The sequence below is a fragment of the Thamnophis sirtalis genome, unplaced genomic scaffold (assembly GCF_051295495.1).
Source record: "Thamnophis sirtalis isolate CommonGarterSnake01/CBP01778 unplaced genomic scaffold, rThaSir2_p1.2 scaffold_2, whole genome shotgun sequence".
Classification (NCBI taxonomy): domain Eukaryota; kingdom Metazoa; phylum Chordata; class Lepidosauria; order Squamata; family Natricidae; genus Thamnophis; species Thamnophis sirtalis.
The window spans coordinates 147,411,264-147,424,741 of NW_028261382.1; the positions used below are offsets into that span (position 1 = coordinate 147,411,264).

A 13,478-nucleotide genomic window follows, 5' to 3' on the forward strand; every position below is an offset into this window, starting at 1 on the left:
AGTCCAAGCAATCTGTAGAATTGGGGAGAAACTCAAAAGCTGTCCACTGGGCTAGCTGAATTGAAAAAAAACTGGAAATAACACCAGAGGCGTGGCTTAAAGTTTCAATTCAGTTTTGGGCAGATTGTCTGCATTTAACCCTTGTTTGGACTCTCCAGAGCAGCGCCCTGGAAAACCCTTGGGTTTTCAGCAGAATATTATAAATGCATTATTTTCCACCTTTCCAGGCAAATTCCGTTTTGAATAACCGTTTAAAACTCAAGGCAGCCACTGGGAGCAGAGAAGCCTCCCGTCTAGCACCCATCTTTCCCCTCCCCCTTTTGGTTTTTTTCTTTTCTAAGGCTGGAGGCTTTGAAGCATGGACGCAAAACAAGTTTGCTCAGTGACCTGCAGGGTGACGGAAAATCCTTGCCGGCTCTGCAAATGACCCAGCACTGATACTGGCAGTTAACGGTGCACTCAGCAACCTTCCTAATTTCCGTTATGCAGCCTGATATTTTTTGGACCTACGGATTGGAGCTCAGCCCGGAGCCAACCAAAGCGGGTTTTTTTTCTCACCTTTTCAAAAAACACGAAGAACCCCCCCCCCAAAAAAAACCCAACCCAAACCAACCACATTTCTTGAGCACTGAAGCAGGTAAACGATCGTAGGAAGGCGGGGGAAGCGAGATGGGGGGAAAAAGAGGCCTCGGGCGGAGACAAAGGCTCTCTAAACCAATAAACTGCAGGCCGGGAACTTTTCTAATTGGCCAGCTAGTCAAATTCCAGGCTCTTCAAGCACTGGTGGGAGAGGAATAAAAACAAAAGCAAATGCCGCCACCTTAAATAACGGCTTTTTTCTCTCTCCCTCCCCCAGCAGGTGGCTTCAATGCGAAGCGCCTTCAGACAATGGGAGCCCGAGCAGCGTTCCCTGGCGTCGTCGAGCTCTTTGCTTCTTTTTGGGCATTTAGCATGTCTTCCCCTTCAGTTCACAAATAAGAACACCGCCGAGGAGTTTTCTCACGCCGATTCATTAAACATCACTTCAACTCTCTCCCCCCCCACTCCCCTTTCCCGGTCCACCTAAAATCGCATCCGCGCGCGTGTTGCTCGTACCATGCCCGTCACACCCTGCCCCCCCCCACCCTCCAAGGCCCGGCAATCATTTCCAAGGCTTCTTCGGCTCATCTCTGGCTGCAACTGCAGCACGGAAGCTCAGCCTTTGGCTGTGGGGTAGAGCAAGCTGTGGGCGGCTGCCGGCCGAAGCGAGGGCCGAGCTGAAACCGGTGGTTTCCCATTGGCCGTGAGGCCGGCAGGGAGAGCCGGGGAGGAGGAGGGGGGTGGAAGAGGGGAGGGGGGTGGAGAAGAGAGGAGACGAAGCCGCCAGCGGCAGCCTCGCACAAGGAAAAGCGCGCACGCACGCACACACACGGGCGCGCACACATGCAGCCAGAAGCACGCAGCGCGAGCTAGGCAAAAAGCTGCTCCGGTATTGTTATCCTTGGGAGCGAGCGGAGGCGGCGGCGGCTGTTACCGCTGCTCGGGGGAGACTTAGAAAAGTGAAGGAGGCAAAAAATAAAATAAAATAAGGGAGTCGGGACGGAGCATGCAGAAGCAGCTTAGCCGGCATCCGAGCGGCGGTGCCAAGGCACAGTTGGGGACGTACTAAGAAGGGGACCGACTGCTTCAAGTCGCCGGCGAAGACAGCCTGAGAAACAGGAAGCGGGGCTTTATTCCAAGAAGGAGCCGCTACCCCCCACCCGCCCCGGATTTTAGATTGAGTATCCCCGCTGCCTTTTGTGTGCGGGGACCGTCGCCGGTACCCAGGACGCGAGGGGAGAGGGATAAGGAGCCGAGCTGCCGCTGACCTACAGCCCAGTCGCCCTTTTCCCTCGAGACCAGCCCTGCCGATCCTCCGCCAGCCCCTCCTGCCTTTCTCTCTTCTCACCTTGGCCCAAGGCGGCCGAGCCTCCCTCCCCGACCCGCGGACTTTTCGCCCCGCTGAAGCTCTCTCCCGTTTTGTGCATCTCTCCTCTCTCCCCTGCCTTCGCCTCCATGTGCCGGAAAGCTGGAACGCCGCCTCGGATCTGGCCGTCGCTGCTCTGGCTCGTACTGGCGGCCCTGCAGCAGGTAAAAAAGAAGGGCGAGGAGGGGGAAAGAGGAGCTGGGCTCGGGGGCTCTTTGTTCCTGACGATCTCGGCGATGGGCGGTGGCGGGGGTTGAGGGACGCCGGCGATCGGACGGACAAACTGGAACTGGGAAAGGGAGACTGCTCTCTCGAACGCCTTGTAGGCTTGGTGGGCCTGCGGTTCAGGAGGGCTCTGGTGTGGGTTCTGGAGAAGGGGAGAGAACCGGGCTCTGCAACTGCAGTTTGAACAGAAGCAGCCTTGGAGAAAGAGGCTTGAATAGAAGCGCCCCCCCCCCCCCGGCAATCAGGAAGAAGAAGAGGAGTCGGGGTGCATCGAATGGGAATAGAGGATTTCACATTGCCGAGCCGGCTTTAGGTTGGCAGCGGCGGAAGCTCCTGCTTTCTTGGCTTCTTGCACGGGGTGTTAGAGACACGTTCTTCTTTTCTAGGGCTGAGCAGAGCAGAGCAGGTGGCTGCTTCGGCGTCAAGTCATACTTGGGGGATAGGTCGAACCCAGAGAAGAGGTTGGGGGGAGTAAAGGGGGTGATAAGTTAAGAACCAAGTTATTCTCTAACCCGCTGTTGTGGGGTATTGCAGTGGGCCTTCCACGCGTGGCACAGAGGGTAAAAAAAACCCCAAAGGTGGCTTGCGGGAGGGCGCCGGTTGTAAAGAAAGGGACTATCCGGGCAATTATTATAAGGAAAGGCCAAGTAAGCAGGTGAATGGAATGGAGATTGCGAATAAGGATCTTTTTTTACTTGAAGAAGACTAGAAACGGGACGGTCTTGGCACCATCTCTTCCTAGGAGAGGAGCGTGGGAAAGGAATCGCCGCTACTACCCACATCTTCTGGGGATTATGGAAATAGTGCGCCTTTCCTGCGGGCGGGCAGGAAACGAAACGCGCAGACTTGGTGATTTTGAAGTCTAGATAGGATGGTGGAAGTTACGTGACAAAGAAAGTTGGGCTTATTTTCTGGTTCCCCCCCCCTCGAGTTTGAGAATAGGGTGCGGATTCTATTCACCAATAGGCGTGGCAGAGGCCATCCGTGGCTTTGCTTTTCTGACTGTCCGCTCAGCGCTCACACGCGCTCTTGCCTGGAGTTCACTACGGCAGATGCTCCGCGTTGTTCCCAGCCGTGCAACCTTGGAAGGTCGAACCCGGTGTAACGTGGCACAGGCTGTCCCGTTTACTATTTCCAACTCCTTTGCTGTCTTTCTCGGTCCAGTCAACAGAAGGAGAAAAATTTGAATTTGAATTCCTTTCCCAAGTCTACCTTCGAATAAGGAGGGATTCAAAGTTGTATTAGCGGCCTGGAAGCATCGGGCAAGGATCGGGTGGCAGTGTGCCAAATAGCCGTGCAGCGTCCACCCGGAGTGGTCAGGAAATGAGCCCTGAATGACTGTTACAAAAGTAATTTACAGCCCCCAAAGTTGCAGTGGGTCAAACGTGTTTATAACGCCCCCTTCTGTGGACTCAGGTCCTTTGAAGAGAAGAGCGCTAAGCTGTTACCTCGCCCCTCAGCTCTATCCACTAATCTCTTCCCGGGAAGAATTTAATCAGCCTCCGCCTCCGCTCCCCTCCTCCCCAGCTTGACTCCTGCTGTTTTCTGCTGCTACTGCAGCAACTAGCAAGAATTTCCATCGGAGTAACCTGGGTTACTTTGGGTTAAAGCTTATCACCTCCCTCAGCCAACAGAGGCTGGGCTGGCAAGTAGACCCAAGGCTTCTCTAGCTGTAGTTTCGGCTGAACTTCGGTCTCTTAGATGCAGGAGTGCAGGCATGAATCCGCTATTTGACCTGCCACTGTATTTCTATTTGCAAATTTGCAAGAAGAAGTGCAAATCTGTCCTTATTGAGAGTTTAGTATTCTCAAAGTTGGGGTTGTCTCCAAACAGGGTTTTTACATTTGCTGAGACTGAAGGTTTGAAAGCCACAGTGAATGTTGATGGATTCCTATACAGTACATAAAAGTTTGCATTGATGGTAAAATGTGGTGGTCTCAACTTCCCTTTGTTGAATTTATGAGCAGCTGGAGATAAAGCTTTGCACCATTATGTGAGCAAAAAGGAAATTAGGTGCATCTTCCAATAGGGTTGGGGATTAGGCTGAGGGTGAAAGTAGGAAAATTACAGGAGGTCTGAGCTTTCTGGAATAAGAGTTTAGTTATCCCAGACAGAAAATGCATGGGTGGTGCAGATTTTGGAAACTGATAATAGAGTTGTCATGGCTCATTAAATGAATGTGTGATGTGCATGGAATTGTCCTGGGCTGCCAGAGCTGTCTAGATAATAAAAGGGTCTTTTTGCAGGATTGTATCTTGTGAAGCAGATATTAGTTAATAGAAGCTGTAGGCATCTGTCTTAGTTGAAGATTTCTGCATTTTAGTGCTTATCCAATGTATCTGTCGAGAGGGAATGTGGTTGTTTGAGGCGGGTTTAGATTAAATAATCTTTATTTATTTGATAGCAAGACATGTGCATTTGAGTTATGTATGTGCTTGCAGGAAAGATTGGTTTCCTAGGGTTTCCTTGAATTGGTGCCAGGGTGACACATGCAGGATTGACACTAGTTCTTTGGTCAGTGTAAAATTTTCATCTTAGTGCAAAAGACGAAAGAAATGCATTTCAGAGACAGATGGTACATATCCCTGGCTCTTAAGGGCATTTCTGGTTGGAACATATTTTTTAGAAAAGGTAAAGGCATTTTCTCTTTGCAGTGCTCTCAAGAAAAGAGTGTTTCTGGTTGTATATGTGTTACTGACAGGGCTATCTTTTGGCACTGGATAGTGTCTGCTTTAAATATTGTGTGGCTAGGTGATTAGATACAATTGAGTCTTAATCATGGCTATGGAGCAAAATACTATTCAAATATGAACTGGATATACCATTCAATGCCTCAAATGTGGGGAGCACTTTCTCTTGCTACTATAATATTTATCGTTTTATTTTGTTAATTTTTGGTAGTTTTGATGGTTTCCTCATGCATTTAAGGTGTTTAAAACATTTAATATTAAGCATTTGGTGATTTTTCCTTTCAATTCATATCTCTTCAGTCTCTCATTTAAATTCCCCATCCTCTGCCTTTGAAGGACTGTCATATTCCTAGACTTAAAAATTGTTAGGATTTGAACTGTTGATCTTTGCTTTAAAGATAAATTCATATTTTTGCCAATCTGCCTAGAATACTTTTTTCTTGTTATCCCTGATATTTTAAATGTGTTAGTACTCCAGTTTTTGGTTTGATAAAGAGACGTTGAAGTCTGAACCATAATGTTACTCCATTCTCTGTATGTTTTTTCCCAAGACTGTTTTTAAATTAAAACTGAACATGGACAAAGAAAGTTATATTGCTTTTATGTATAACTTAATGTCAGTGACATGTCATGGTTGGAGAATCCAATTTCCTCCTTGTTTGGATATCCATTAAATCTGGTTAAGACTTTTCAAACACTGTGTAACAATACTAGAATTTAGGAATGAATTCAGTTTCATAAACCTAGGCTTGGAAAATAGTTTTATTTTAACAGTTGGTCTGAATTTCTAGCTTTGTTATGTAATCAGGATTGTTACAAGTTAGAAATAGCTTTAAACCTTTGTTTTATGTATGCAATAGAAAGTTTGAGGCATTGTTTCAAAATGTGTGAGGATTCTTTAACGTGATTGCTTTTTTCTTTATTTGCCAAATATTTCCATGAGTTTGGAATGTTCATAGCATGTATTCCGCAAAATTTATTATTTAGGAACTTAACTGGAATTGATACTCCATGGACATTGAAGATGAAAGATTGGATAGAATACTCTTAGACATTTTCAATATATTGTATAGAATCTGGAACTTAGATAAAATGTTACAAGAAAAATGATTATAATATCAGGAAAATTGCAGAAAATATATTTTTTTTAAATGGAGAAAGGGGAAACTTTTGATTAAAGATAACATTGTGTTAGGCATTGATAGGGTAAATATCTACATTTCCAGTCTTTAGCAATAAATATAATTGTTTATGTTAGTCAAATTTCTTACAACATTATAGAATAGAAATGTATGCTAATACTGCAAAGGGAGTAGATTATTATGAAAAGAATGGACCTTCGATTTAAAAAGAATACTATCAAAGTAGAACAGATACACTTGTTTATCAAATATGTAACTGGATCTAGTGAGAGATGACTGGGAACCATTTGTTGCCTGTTCATTTCTGTGCTGGCAACACCTTTCTTGATCTTTATCAACCCATTGCCTGAATTTGTATGATATATTTCTAATGGCTAGCTAAGACAAGAGATTGGTGCAAACTGCCAAATTAAACTTTACACGATATGGAATTGTTGCCACTATTTGTTTTTCTTATAACATAATCTATAAATTTTGTGGTATCTTTGTCTGTAGTGCAAATCCATGTCTACCTCAATCAGTGGTTAAGAACAAGTTGTTAGGTGCATAATATGATGATGACATCCATTACATATAGTTCATATTAATCAGTAAAGAAGCTTATGTTTCTTTATGTTTCAAATTAACCTTAATATTCTGTGGTAGATTAATAAATGGGACCCTTTTATACCGTTATATTTCCTTTATGTAGGAATATTTTTCATAGTTATTCTCTCTTACTTTTCAAAAACAGATATTTTTTTTAAAAAGCTGTGTAATGTTACTCCTCCTCCTACCAAAAAAATTCTGGATAAAAAGTATTTATTTCTGTTCTGAATAAATTTAAGTGTAAGAAATGTTATGCATATTGGGAAATATCCAGGATTTGATATTTTATTGCTTCTTTGTTTTGGTACTAGTATTAGTGATATCTGAATGTTAAAATAAAAAAACTAATATTGAGTTTGTTTGATGTCCTTCATTTTCTGTGGATGCTCAAAAGAAATCATTTTTTTTAAAGAAATGCTTTGTTTCCTTATTAAACAGGCAAATTTCAAATATGTAATATAGCATTAAATAAGAAACTAACACTGGGAATAATGGAATTATTTGATGAAATTCACATTAGTGAATATCTAAACATTACATAAATAAATGTTTTACAATTATTATAATATAGTATATAACAATATTACAAATAAATATTTAAAGTATATTTACATTTGAAAAAAAAATTATTATCTAAAAATATTAGCCTTAGAGCAGGGGTGTCAAACTCAAGTTGTCATGACAGCCTCACGTGACGTAACGGGACTTTTTCCCTTTTCACTAAACTGGGCATGGACATGGCCAGCATGTGATGCATCCGGGCCAGGAGTTTGACAGCTCTGCCTTAGAGGTTCAGCAATAATTTGAAGAATTTTGGAATATTTTTTACTTTCTTGGCTTAAGTTTTCTATGAGAGAATTATTCCTTGGCTCTGTCATCCATGAGTCTGTTCTATTTTGTGATGGGTTTACAACTGGATTAGCACTCTACCTTCAACAGAATTTTACTGCCAACAAGGAACAGGTTTTGTCCATTTTCTGCTCCACTGTCCTGTGAAACATAAAAAAAAACTGCATTTGAGGGTTATGGAATCTTCCAAATCAATTGTAACAACGGCCTGGAAGAAGTCCCTCTAGTCCCTCTCCTACATTTGAATCACTTCCATCAAACTATCAGGATCTTCAAAATCCTAGGATTTTGTTGTTGTAATTAGAATAGGCCTAATTTTCTGTAGCCATTGTTGCTGCTTTTGCATGATACATCCAACAGGTTTGCAAGGTTTCAATAATTTTTGACCGTTTATTCAAAAAGTCTATGGCTAGCCATAGGTAGGTTGGTAGGTAGGTAGGGGGAGAGAGAGAGTAGGTAGGTTGGTAGGTAGAGGGATAGTGAGAGAGAAATGGAGAGAGAGAGAGAAATACGGTAGGTAGGGAGAGAGAGAGTATGTAGTTAGGTTGCATGTATGTTACAAGAGAGATGGCACTTGCCATTTTGATTAAAGTAGTGGATGCTTTGGACATTGTACAACATGATCCCATTTTTTTTATAAGAAGTCAACTGTGGAAGGATTTTAAGATTTAATAGTACAGTTTAATGTGGGCAAAGTGTTGAAAACAAAGCAATAAATTGGTGTTTTCAACAGAAGCCTGCTAAGTCATTCCAAATACAGCAGAAATAAATAAGTTGTATTTCTGTCTCTTCTTTTAATATAGTAAGATAAGGGTGGGTTGTTGTTTGTTTTTTTGCTATCTTTGCTTGCATTGATTATGATGGAAGAAAAAAAGTCCATACATCTCTTGGCTGGCTTATTCTTAAGGCCCATGAGTGGAAAACGGAAGCATTTTAGTTCTGGTGAACCAAATTTATTTTGACTTTTATTGTTGACAGGAACAATTGGCAATTTAGCCCACTGGAGAATCTCCCAACCACCTTTATTTTTATAGCCCTTCCAGCAACTAATTTGTAGCTTATAGTGTTTTTATCTCAGGAATTCTAAAATAAACAAACTTTCTATTCTGAGGACTTTCTAAAATCAGAGTTCTGTGAATTTGAAATCTAGGCTTGAATTTGTTTTTATCTAAATAAGTAAACTGAGTATATCACACATAGTTCTTCCCCAGTTGAACTGCAAGCCTTTCTTTTATTTGGTTTGAATTTCTCTGTAACTTTATTTTGTCAGAACATAAATCTTAAAATTACAGAAAATTAAAAGAAAGGCTTATAGTATTTAAATATAGCTACATGTCGATTGCAATGTTCCCTCTAATTTTTTTTCAGTGTGAGCGGAAAAGTATAGTGTGTGAGCTGCACAGTTTCATGCCTGAGCACCTAAGAGAGCCACAGTTTGAACTGCTGTCGCGTCTGCTGGACATTTGCGCAACCTTCCAAGCGTCAAGCGCCAATTGCGAGCGAGGTTTCAGCCCGATGAATGCCAGACATGAAAAGTGCCACTCAAACACTATACTTTTCCCCTCACCCTGAAAAAAAAAGGCTCTCTGCTCAGCTTTTAGATTGTTAGACTGGCTAGAGAGAGACATGGCACCAACAGGGTCCTGGGTCCTGGCATTTTGCAGGCAACCTGTCCTCTCACATTCCTTTGGAATGCAACCCATCACATGTGAATTAGATTTTGCCAATTATCCTATTAAAAGATAACGCTATTATTCTAAAATATGACTAACTCAATATTAAAAACTGTAAATATGTAATGTTGATAAATAATAGCAGTAATTGTTATTTAGTATGATTAAAATCAGTATTGATATATCAATATAATATCTATCGAAATTGACAATATACACTAAAATAACAATACAAATATATAATGTGGAATATAAATGTAATAAATATAATATATAAATGCAACATAAAAAACTCTCCCCCTTTAAAGTAGTAAGATCAATTAAATAGTCTAGCAAGTTTGGACAATATGCTATATGTTATGTTACTTAAGAATATATATACCTCAGAATCAGATACAACATCCACATCATTTCCAACTGAGTCAATAAAATCATATGCCATGTCAAAACTATTTTAAAGATATGAAATTAATCAAGTCTTGCATTTATTTTTCAAAATGAATGTACAATTTTTTTATTATTTAAGTTTTGTACCCTATCTTTTCTAACTAACATTAACTTTAAAAAGATGTTACATCAGACTACAATACAAGTAATTAAATGAAGACTAAAATAAGTGTTTTGGCATATTGAGCTTTTTATATTTCTTTCTTATATTGCTTCCTTAGTTGAGAACTTGCTCCTCAGCTTACTTACGCATTAACTGTTTGTTGCTTTTATGGTTTATTCATTCACTGCTCCATCTTCAGTTTTTTTCACAGGGGGCAGGGCTTCCTTCCTCCCTTCCCTCCCTCCCTCCACTCCTTTGGCCACCAATTTTGATCCAATTCTCTCTCTCTCTCTCCCTCTCTCTCTCTCTCTCTCTCTCTCTCTCTCTCTCTCTCTCTCCCTCTCTCCCTCCCTCCCTCCCTCCCTCCCTCCCTCCCTCTCTCTCTCTCTCTCTCTCTCTCTCACACACACACACACACACACACACACACACACACACGTTCTTTGGGGGGGTTTGAATTACTCCGCCTCACTGCGCAAAGTCGGCTCAGCATGTGTTCGGCCCCCACTTACGCCGAATCAAATCCGCGGCTGGCGGGACCAGGGGGTTGAATTTCAAAGCCACCAGTCCTCTTGCTTCTTCTCCTTCACCAGCAAAGCTCCCGCAGTGGTGCCTCTCCCTCCACGCGGAGCCCCTGAGCTGGCCCCCGCGTTATCCCTCCCCCTTCCTCCTCTGTTGTGCTTTTGAGGCCGCGGGAGCTAGTAGGAAAGCGGCGGAGGTGGAGGCGGCGGCAGGGATAACCCAGAGCCCAGCTGAGCTGAGGTGCTCCGAGCGGAGTCAGCTGGGCTCTGGGTTATCCCTGCCGCCGCCTCCACCTCCGCCGCTTTCCTACTAGCTCCCGCGGCCTCAAAAGCACAGCAGAGGAGGAAGGGGGAGGGATAACGCGGGGGCCAGCTCAGGTGCTCCGCGTGGAGGGAGAGGCACCACTGCGGGAGCTTTGCCGGTGAAGGAGAAGAAGCAAGAGGACTGGCGGCTCATCAAAACAAGTCTGGGGAGGTCCTTTGCAGGCAGCCAGTTCTAGGCGCCTGCAAAGAACTTCCCCACGTTTGCTTTACAGAAAACTCTGCGCGGCAGATAGAATCTGCTGCGCGGGCTTTTCTTGCGAGGTGCGCGGCCGCGCAGGCGCGCACCTTAGAGGGAACAGTGGTCGATTGTACTTTTTTTTTTTTTACTGAAGATTACTTTGAAGACTTAAATAGTTTTGAGACATTAGGACTGTGATGATGAACCTATGGCCCATGTGCCACAGGTGGCACACAGAGCCCTTTCTGTTGGCACATGAGCTGTCACCCCAGCTCACCTCCACCGTGCATATGCATGCATCTCCCGCTGGCCAGCTGATTTTTTAGAGGGTGGAGGGAGCGCCTACTAGGCCCAAAATGGGGCGTGGGGAGTCGTGCGCATTAGCAGGGTGGGAGGTGTGGGGTCATGTGCTCATGGGGGAAGGGGAAGCGCAGGGTATGTCACGGGGGGTGCAGGGCGGGGTCGTGCATGCATTGCATTTGCATGCACGCTTTTGGCAGGACAAAAAGGTTAGCCATCACTGCACTAAGAGAATTGAGAGAAGTATTTATTTAATTGAAAAAGTTCATTATTTAAAATTGCAATAGTATATTTAATGAGATTCAACCAGGATAATAGCTTCAGATTAGGAGATCTATCTATCTATATCTATCTGTCTGCCTGCCTGCCTGCCTGCCACAACATGACTTGAAGACCTTCAGTTCAGCTGAGATGTTTGTTCTTAATTTTAGAGGAAATTGCCATTTTGCTTAGTGACTCATTTATTATAAGGATCAGTTCTATATTTGAAGTTCAAGTGATACTATTTATAATAGTTTAAAAATTGGTTAGGAAAAAATATGAGAAAATGAAAAGCATCAGAAAAAATATTTTCCTATTTTATAACATATAATTAGACAAACCAAAAATAAGCTAATATGAAAATAAGATATAGGACTAATAATAATGTTAATCATAAGATTAATACCAGTTTCTATTTCATATTTATTTACAGCTTATTTACATAGGCTCCATAGACATACTAGGGATGCCTTTAGTCTGTTGCTTAGTTTGGAAGCATACCCATCTATTCAAAAAAGATAAAGATAGATTCAATTAGTTATTGTAAAGCAGACTGAGCAGCAAAAGACTCGAGACAAGTCTGTATATTCTTTTTATTGCTGTTGCTGAGTTCTGGACTGAAATGATGAGATTTTATGCATTTGTTTATAGATAAGAAATGGGATATGGGGCAACAAGATCATTTGTTGCACTTTAAGAGGAGATATCCATAAAATTGTTTATATTTGTTGTGAAGAAGGAGGAAATTACTCCCTTATATATTTTTTTCTTCACTATGTTCTTATTTTTTCTTTCTATTTTTTCTTTTTTGACCTTATTTTTGTCTTTCATATTTTTTTAGTTTGTATTTATTTATATTGTAATATTTAATAAAATTATTATAAGTGGAGAATCATATGTTGAATATGATTATCTAATTATCTAAGTCTTGTCTGTGGCAAAGTAAAATGTTAACCTTTCTCTTTAACAACTTCTCAAGTCTTCTCAAATTTGTATGTTTTCTTTGTGAGGGAATTTTTTCCCCCAGAGTATATTACTTATGTGAATTCTGAAGTAAAAATTTTAATTTGCTCTAATAGTCTGATATATGATTAGAATAGGCCAGCAGTGTCAAACTTGAAGCCCACAGGCCAGATGCATCATGTGCAGGACACGCCCACCGTAGCTCCACGAAGAGAAAAAGTGTCGTGAAATGTCATGTGACGGTAAAGGGACGCTGCGAGTTTGACATCTGTGCAATTGGGCTAAACCCAATAATTTGACCATTGCAAAGAGTCTTGAGTGATTATACTTTACCATATCAGCTTACAAACAATTTGATCATGAGAGATATTGATAATTAGTTAGCTCTATCCCAAATCTGTTTGTTAAGGTAACAGAATAAGATAGCAGAATTGTTAAAGAGCTATTGTTGGGATTTCTTTCTTTAGAAATGTCTTCTAAATACTGTACAGATACTAAAAATAATACAGATTCTGTCTACAGGCTTTCTGCCTAAGATAAAACTAACACCCAAGATCTTCAGTGTTGAAAATGGATATTCTGTGAATTTTTAAATTCATTGTTTGGTTCCAATCATTGTTCAATGGGCTTTGCCCTAATTACTTCTACAGTTTTTTTTAAAAAAAATTCTTGATTAATAAGAACTTTAATAGCTGTTCTCATGATCAGCTCTTGAAAGGTAAAGAAACCAAAAGTTTTCTAAGGATTTTATGCAGTTTAAAAGGTTAATGAGAGTGTGTATATAATACACTTCAAAACTTTATATTAGAAGATTGGTTTAAAAAAAAAAAAACCTCACGCAGAGAAACATTTCCCACATTTCAATTTTTTTTAAAAAAATTAAACATTGCAGTTTCTTCTATTTTTAAAATAGAAGAATATTTTTGTGATCTGAAGATTTTTGCTTCGTGTTGGTGAAATAAATGAAGTTATAATGTACTTAATGTAGAATGAAACATCAGAAGCATGATCTGTTTTTACACTGGTAGATATGAGCCATGATCAATTACCAGAATTGTTCCTTAGTAACTTGGTATTATAAACTATATTTCAGGGAGTGAATTGTCCCATCTCCTTTCTCATTGTTTGAGCTTCATTCTGCTTGTTTTATGTTTTGTGCACCTCAGCTTTTCTTTCTCTGCCTTCTGTTATAAACTAGAGGAATTTCGCCGGGCTGATGCTTTGGTAATATAATTTGAAAATATTATATAGTTTTTAAGGAGTACTGTA

The 13,478-nt window shown here is 41.4% G+C and overlaps 1 protein-coding gene across 2 annotated transcripts in view; it reads left to right on the forward strand.

Moving 5' to 3' along the window:
* Nucleotides 1-1,422: 1,422 nt before the first annotated feature.
* Nucleotides 1,423-13,478, forward strand: part of CDH2 (cadherin 2) — a 167,075-nt gene continuing 155,019 nt past the window's right edge. The window contains exon 1 of one of the 2 annotated variants that reach the window (XM_087707135.1): nucleotides 1,423-2,109. In XM_087707135.1, the coding sequence (XP_087563261.1) occupies nucleotides 2,035-2,109 (75 nt within the window). In that variant the 5' untranslated portion in view covers nucleotides 1,423-2,034. The remainder of the gene's footprint in view (nucleotides 2,110-13,478) is intronic. The other variant, XM_087707134.1, reaches the window with a different exon arrangement.